Source organism: Myotis davidii, unplaced genomic scaffold, assembly GCF_000327345.1.
Source record: "Myotis davidii unplaced genomic scaffold, ASM32734v1 scaffold594, whole genome shotgun sequence".
NCBI lineage: Eukaryota > Metazoa > Chordata > Mammalia > Chiroptera > Vespertilionidae > Myotis > Myotis davidii.
Genome location: NW_006285787.1, coordinates 88,206 through 97,009, shown reverse-complemented (window position 1 = coordinate 97,009; position 8,804 = coordinate 88,206). Strand labels below are relative to the sequence as shown.

The 8,804-nt window shown below is 38.1% G+C and overlaps 1 protein-coding gene across 1 annotated transcript; it reads right to left on the bottom strand.

Annotated features, from left to right (window-relative positions):
* Window positions 1–235: 235 nt before the first annotated feature.
* Window positions 236–1,213, bottom strand: LOC102766698 (olfactory receptor 4F3/4F16/4F29). The gene has a single exon (XM_006756743.1). The coding sequence runs from the start codon at window positions 1,201–1,203 to the stop codon at window positions 265–267; it is 939 nt and encodes a 312-aa protein (XP_006756806.1). The 5' UTR covers window positions 1,204–1,213; the 3' UTR covers window positions 236–264.
* Between the last annotated feature and the right edge of the window lie 7,591 nt (window positions 1,214–8,804).

Here is an 8,804-nt window from a genome sequence, read left to right as displayed (position 1 = left end):
ATCTCAAAAAAGATATGTAAGACCTATTCACTGAAAACTATATAACATATCTGAAAAAATTTTAATGGGATTTATATAGATAGATATACTGTTTTTATGGCTCACTCCTCCCTAGGAATAAATACATTCATCAGTTAAAAATTATGTTAAAGGTTTGATAACATTCAAATCAATATGTGGTGCCTCAAACTTCCTGAATCTAAAATATCAAACATAGAAGCAAAAGGCTATACCATGGTTAGTAAAAAGGACTTATCATGTCACTTAAGAGATCTTTCTGTAAATCACTAAATTTTTGCAAGCTCTCTTCATTGCCTCCTTCATATCTTTATTCCTGAATGTGTAGATGACTGGATTCAGAAAAGGCGTGAGAACTGCATCAAAAATAGCAAGAAACTTGTCCATCTGTGAATTGGGGTGTGGCCATGTATAAACAAACATGGTTGGGCCAAAGAACAAAAGGACCACAGTGATGTGAGCTGACAAAGTGGAGAAGGCCTTGGATGATCCCCTGGAAGAATGTTTCCAAACAGTAAACATGATGAAGATATAGGAAATAAGGAGTATAAAGAAGGAGCCAACACAGATAAACCCACTGTTGACAGTGACCATGAACTGCAATCTGTAGGTATCTGTGCAGGCCAGTCTGAGGAGCCGAGGAAGGTCACAGTAAAAGCTGTCCAATACGTTAGGACCACAGAAGGGCAGATTAACAATGAATGCTAGTTGGAACAACGAGTGACTGACACCAAGGGCCCAGGCAGCAGCTGTAAACAAAATGCACACTCGTGGGCTCATGATGGTCAGGTAGTGGAGAGGCTTACATATGGCCACATATCTGTCAAAGGCCATGGCAATGAGCAGCACCATCTCCACACCACCAATGACATGGATGAAGAAGATCTGAGCAATGCAGCCTCCAAAAGAGATGACTTTATGCTTTCTGAAAAGGTCATAAATCATCTTTGGTGAGGTGACAGAGCAGGCTCCTAAGTCAATGAAGGAAAGACTGGCCAATAGGAAGTACATGGGGGAGTGTAAATGAGGATCAGTGGTCACAGAAAATACAATGAGGATGTTTCCAGTCATGCTTGCCACATAGAGCACAGAGGAAGACACCAGGAGTAGAAGCTGGATCTCCCATGAATGGGTGAGTCCCAGAAACACAAACTCAGACACAACCGAGTGATTCCCTTCATCCATAGATCCACCCAACTGGATGTGGCTGAAATTATGAGAACTAAGAAAATGAGGAGGAAATTGTGATTATGGAGATGACAACATGTCAAAGAATTTCAATGTTCTCATTATACATGAGAAGTATACAGTTATCCAGTTCCTCAAATATACAAAACGAAAAATAAAAGTCAACATAATATCACAACATGTGAGCTGCAGCATACTTTAAACCTATCTCTAATACTCCCGCTGTAATGTCCAGCTCTCAAATTAACAGATTAAGCAAGAACGAAAGACTCATGAGTGCTCATGACATTCATCACCTGTTTAAATCACTTCTGATATTGACTATTCCTCATTTCCAACATATTCCATCTTGCTTCTATGTATATTCTCATTATCCTCTTCTTTTTCCAGTTTGTTCTCACAGAAAGCAGGGATAAGAGGAAAGCATGATTAACTGAAAGGCTATCACCTGGAGTGAAAGGTTCCTGAGACATGAGTTGAGACTGAGTTATGATAGACTGTAGATCAGCGGTTCTCAACCTGTGGGTCGCGACCCCTTTGGGGGTCGAACAGCCTTTTCATAGGAGTCGCCTAAGACCATCAGAAAACACATATATAATTACATATTGTTTTTGTGATCAATCACTATGCTTTAATTACGTTCAATTTGTAACAATGAAATTGGGGGTCACCACAACATGAGGAACTGTATTAAAGGGTCGTGGCATTAGGAAGATTGAGAACCACTGCTGTAGATTGAAACTGAATGAAGAGGCTGGGGTTTATGAAACTGGAGAGCCTCTAAGTATAGTAGAACAGGACAAGTATGTGGATCTTGATAAAATATAGAACCAGCACTATTTTCCATCATACTTTATCATGTCCACTGCTATCCTGGGTGTCTCCAATTTGCACACAATTTTTCATAACTACAACACTGCAAGGCCTCAACACTGCAAGGCTTTCATAAGGAGCCTATGCCTCCTAATGACGCAAGGCTTTCTCCAGGCCTAATCAATGTGCATTTGGTTTATTTCATCAGAGTTTAGCCAAGGCACATGCCTAACTTAGCTACTACAAACACAAAATAGCGCTGCAGCTTTTTTCTGGCCATACAAACCTGGGTATTAAGGACCAGCACTCAACGAATAGTTGAGATATGGAATTTTAATTCATCAGTGATACCCTTTGGTGATACCCTTATGTCCACTGGCATCCCCCCACCCTTTAAAATACTGAGTACTGCCTGCATAGTAACCTTCTGATATTTTATATCATCCTGCTTACTTTGACTGAAATACATTCTGATATTTTATCTTCAAGAGACTTTGTATTTTATACTTTTGATTTATGATTACAAAAACAAGAGAAATATCAAACACTAATAAGACACATTTTAGGAGGGCAGATTAGCTTTCTTCTTTATCTGAACCACAAAATACAAAATGTAACATGGAGATTTAGTCCTTTAATATGTATTGTATTTATATGTGATGTGAAGGGTGGGCAGAAAACAGTGTTATGTTTCTCCGTATTCAGTGCCCACCTCAATCATTCCCTATAGTAGAGAGTAGTTCCTGAAAACACTTAATACAGGTTAATCATTTTAGGAGTTGATGAAATACACTAGAACAAGTATACTGACATCCTTCATTTTTGCAGCTACAACTCCACAAAGGGCCCTATGACTGATGCCCTCATTCATCCCAGACCATAAAACTCATAGAGGCTGTCACTGTGTCCTGACCCCAATTCTGGGTCACCATCATTGGCATGAATCTCAATAGTCTCACCTACACATGGTAATTTCACTGTCACCTCTGGAGTCCACAGTCTCAAGTACACACTTTCTATTATCAAAACCTGTGACCTGTTGTAGGGGGAAGGCAGGGAACAGCCACATGTGCTGCTCATCAGGGCAGGGAGAGTCTGCAAGGAGAAGACTGATGAGATGAATACGCATGGAGACATGATGGAGACACTGGGGAGAGACCCAGGAAACTCAGTAATTGTTAAAAAAAAAAAAAAGACCCAAGGCCTTAGTGAGAAAAAGCACATGTCCACATTGTGATGAGAAGAAATTCTCATGGAATTATATAAAGACCATGCTGTTCAATTCGTCATCACTCAGGTGGAAAACATGAGACCCAACAAAGTAAACTGAACTCCTCAGATTCACACAATTGTCAGAACTGGGCACCAACAGTTAGGTCTCTTGATTCCTATTCCAGAAAGACAAATGCTAGAGAAAATAAGTAAAAAAGAGAAAAATGAGATATAGTGATTTTTCCTGGTTAAAACACAAACTAACCAGTGACATTTACACAAAGTGTCCATTACTAATACTAAACTATATAGCAGGCTAACAACAAATAAATGTAAAATGTGTGCCCAACTAAGGATTATTTGACTGATAAAATAAATAGTTAATTGTATTTAGGAAAGTGATTATTCATTGATAGTGTAATTTGTGTACTGATTCTTATTTTGCTGCTTCTGTAATTGGTCACTACAACTGTTAAAAAACTCAAGGTGAGCCCTGGCCCATGTGCTCAGTTGGCTGAGTGTTGTACCATGCACCAAGAGGATGCCAGTTCAATTCCCCATCAGAGCACATGCCCGGTTGTGGGCTCGATCCACAGTAGGGAGATGCAGGAGGCAGCCAATCAATGTTTCTATCTCTCTCTCTCTCCCTTCCTCTATGTCTAAAATCAATAACAACATATTTAAAAAAACTTAAGGTGATGTTTCTAAGGAGCCTATTCTTTTGGTCTTTCTAAATTTTATTAAGCCCAAAAGTCAATTAAAATCCCAAACACTTCTTGTAGGTTCTATTGAAAAATTTCTTTCATACTGATTTGTTTGGGGGGGGTTTTTGCTAACTCCTGTAAGTCAAAGAATCAATAAAACATTTGAAAATACATGAATTGCACACAGAACAAATACAATCTAATGTGGTATATAATATACTTAAAGTGAATAGTAAGATTAATATTAGTGAGGGGTTTTTTGCTGGGGAGGGGCGGTGATAGAAGATAATTCATGTTAGCAAGAGCAGGTGGGGAAGGCCAGGGGCACAGATATTGATTTGGCCCTTTAAGGATTAGAGAGAACTGAATAGGAAAAAAGGAAGAAATATACAATGTGAAGAAAATACCTTGAATTATATAATAAGAAGTTGTCCTTTAATATTAACTATCATTATTCATATGTATATAGCCCATATTATATACCCAGATACCTATAGAAAGTCAGTAGAAAGTTCTTGATTGAGAGGTTAGATTAATAACCCAACCAGCCCTAGCCAGTTTGGCTCAGTGGATACAGCATTGGCCTGTGGACCGAAGGGTCCCCGGTTCGATTCTGGTCAATGTCATGATCAAGGTCATGTACAAAGGGTCCCAGGTTCGATTCTGGTCAAGGTCACGATCAAGGTCATGTACCTAGGTTGCAAGCTCCTTCTTGGCCCTGGAGCATGCAGGAGGCAACCAATCTATGTGTTTCTCTCACAATGATATTTCTCTCTGTCTTTTCCTCTCTCTTCCACTCTCTCTTAATGGAAAAAATATCCTAGGGTGAGGATTAAAAAAATAAATAAGTAAATAACCCCAGCCTGTAGTAAGGCCATGCCTTCAGGTCAGTGATCTTTATTATTCTTGATTCTATTCTTTCTCAGTCACATTTTCCAATAGTTTTAAACAGGCATAAGGGAAAATTCCTCATTGAAAACTTTATAAAAGCCATGATTAATAGTCTCCCAGTGAGAAGGCACCTAAGGCTTCACAATATATTTCTTGCCGGGGATTAGAAAACATTTAATCTCTAAACCTAGAGCCAGCACTCAACTTATTTTCCTAAAGTCTAAGGAATAATCTCTATGCAGAGGAAAAAATAAAATAGAGAAAAGATAAAGAATGAAGATTAAAAATATGGGAAAGATAGGGAAAGGGGTAATTAGAGAAGACATGCACAATATAAAGGAAATGAGCATCCGGAGAAAAGAGCTGAGAAGGTTCAGGTAATATGAAATATGGTAGCCTCTGTTTCTGAGAACCCAGGTAAGTTAAAGAGAACATCAATCTCTCACCTTTAATTCGGGGCTGCTCCTGTCTTTGACCCTGGGTTCATTTAAGGAAGGAGACAAAAAGCAGATGCTTCCATTACGTGCCCTCTAAAACTCCCAGAGTTTCTGTGAAAACCACACATGACAATGAACAGAAAGATTGCTTGTTATGTTTCACAATGATATACATATGTAAGTTCCTGTGAAGATTTTAACTCTTAGTATGATTTGAGGAGTCTAGTATATACCAAGCAGAAGAAGGAGGTATACAGGACAACAGACAACAAGCACATGAAAATCTCCCTGGTGTGTGTTTCCTGTGCGTTCTGCCATTCCAGACGGGTTCTCTGTCCAATAAGCTTCTGTTACTGAAGGTCACAGTACAGTTATGTCCAAAGGTATGTGGTTCTTCATGGTGGAGTTATCACACGGCTATATGATCACATTCAAAAGTCCAGAAATCATTTCCAAATTTTCATTCCTATCTTCTTTAACCCTAAAAAGACAAAAATTCACAGATTGCCTTTCAAACACTATGCCAGAATGGTTAAATCTTCGACTTTGACGTTGGCCAGGCTTGTTTTTGAATCCAGGCTCCATCATTCACTTGCTATGTGATTACAACCAAGTTACTTAACCTCTCTGAGCTTCAGGTTTCCCGTTACTAACATGGAGATGATAATACCTCACTTGCAGGGTGTTTGATAAATAAATGATATAATAAATGTAAACATCCCTAATCATATCTAGTACATAGGCTGGCACAATAAATGATATCTTTTCTGTATTGAAAGCTATCTGTATGAGCAACTTTCAAGTATAGAAAATTATTCCTCAAATTCATTTCTGCCATTATTCTCAAGTATTGAAACTAGACCTAAATTTAGGTAAAGCTTTCATATCTACAACTGCACCCAATCACTTGAGTATATTTCCCAAATGAAAATTTTGCTTCTGGTGGACATACTACTGAAAGGCTGCCTGAGGGATGCAGGGGGAGGCTTTGTACTCTGATGAGGCTGTGCCCCTTCCACCGCTGCTGCCCCCACAGTCCAATGTCATAGACTTCAATTCCCACATGAAGAACATTAAATTAATTTTTATGACCACATTAGATTACACTGGGTATTTCACTTGTCCTTCAGGATTAATGAAAGGGGAAAAAATGAAGAAAGGGCAAAGGTATGTGCTTCAAGAGATTACTGAAGGTTGTGGCCATTCATATTGCAAATCTGTGTTGATCTGCCAAGGCAAGAAAGACAAACTATACAAGACCAGCTGCTCAGGATAATAGACTTTTCTCCCTAACTGCCTTTTTCATGAGGTGTATAAATTCTTTAGTTTTTACCTCCACTTTAATTGTGTAATTGGAAAAAGAAGAGGAATTTTAGGCACATTATAAAGTCAGATGGCTCCTCAAGACCAAAGTTTTCAGTTATGTTCTATTCCTATTCTTACCTTCTCACTTATTCACTTTGTTAATTTAAAATGAATTTATTTGTAAGGCCTTAGACCATAAAACTCCTAGAAGAAAACTTGAAGTAAACTATCTAAAGAAGTCATTTTCAGCAGGTGGTAAAATATGGAAAACAGAAACATTCAGTGTTCAGTGGGTTAATGACAAAGAATGCAGATTCTCTATAACATAGATATTGTTTTGTAGAACGAAAGAAAATAATATGAGAAATAAGGTAGAGATTAGTTTGTGCTAACATTGAGACCTAATCTAGATATTTAAGAATTATTAAACATAGGGAGTCAATAAATAAAAGGGTACAAAGGGCCAACAAATCAGGCAGAATAATCACAGAGGCCAGAGGACAACCAGCGGTGTCCAGAGAAGCCAAAAGAGAAGAGTGTATCAAGAATGAAGGAGGAAATGCGTTAAGCAAAAAAGAGAGAAAAAAACTCAGAGACACAGACAACATTACAATGGTTACCAGAGGGAAAGGGCAGTGGGGGAAAGTAGAAGAGGGTAAAGGAGGTGGAAAGGTAAGAGTGACAGAAAGATTTGACTTTGGGTGGTAAACACACAATACAATATACAGATGACATATTATAGAGTCATACACTTGAAACCTATATAATTTTATTAACCAATGTCACCCCAATAAATTCAATAAAAATATTTAAAAAGAAAACTTCTAAGCTTCTAATGATGGCTTTATCTTTCTGGTGACCAGCCCCCCTTCAGGAGCCCACCCACCAAGACTCACCTCATTAGAACCAGAGATGCTCCTATCACCCAGGAATATCTAAGGGATTTAGGAACCCTGTGTTGGGAAGCAGGTTCAAAAACCAAACATTAGAACAAAAGATGCTCCTTGTGCTATTATCACTTAGGAATTTATAAGGGTTCTCAGAACTCTGTGCAAAGAACCAGGGGCTGAAATATACAAATCTATTTGTATCTATTCAATAGATGTAAGTAAACACTTCTAATTCAAGTTTACAATAGGAAATAGCAGTATGAACTTAAGATGCATTTTTATTAAGTAAAAGTAAATGATGGGGAAAATCCAAAACACTGACAACACCAAATGCTAGCAAGGATGTGGAGTAACAGGAGCAGAAAACTAGTAGGAATGAAAAAATGGTACAGCCATTTTGTAAGACAGTTTGGCAGGTTCTTACAAAACTAAATATACTCTTGGCCGAGGAGGGTTGGAGGCTGGGGGGTGCGGGGGGAGGGTAAGAGATCAACCGAAGGACTTGTATGCATGCATAAAAGCATAACCAATGGACACAAGACACTGGGGGGTAGGGGAGGCCAGGGGAAGGTCAAGGGGAGAAAAAAAAGGAGACATATGTAATACTCTTTGTAATATTTTAAGCAATAAAAAATTTTTTTAAAAATACTAAATATACTCTCACCATAAGATTCAGCAATCATGTTCCTTAGTATTTACTCAAATGGATTGAAAACTTTTGTCCAAATAAAAACCTGCACATGGATGTTTATAGCAGCTTTATGCATAATTGCCAAAACGTAGAAGTAACCAAAATGTTTTTAATAGGTGAGTGGATTAATAAACTGGCACATCTGAATAATAGAATATAATTCTGTGTCAAAAAGAAATGAGCTATGAAGCCATGAAAAGACATAGAGAAAACTTACATGCATATTAGTAAGTGAAAGAAGTCAATCTGAAAAGACTATATACTGTATGATTCTAACTATATGACATTTGGGCAAAGGCAAAACTATGGAGACAGACAAAAGATTAGTGGTTGCAAGGAGTTAGAGGGGAAGGAGGGATGAGCAAATAGAGCATAGAAAACTTTGAAGGAATAAAACTAATCCATATGACACTACAATGGTGGATACAGGTCATTATTCATTTGTCAAACCCCATAAAATGTACTACACCAAGAGTGAATCCTAATGTAAACTATAAACTTAGTGATAATTATGTGCCAGTGTAGGTTCATCAATTATAACAAATGTACTACTCTGGTGGAGGGTGTGTGTGTGTGTGTGTGTGTGTGTGTGTGTGTGTAAACAGGGGTATATGAAAACTATTTGTACCTTCTGCCCATTTTTGATTTTCACCTA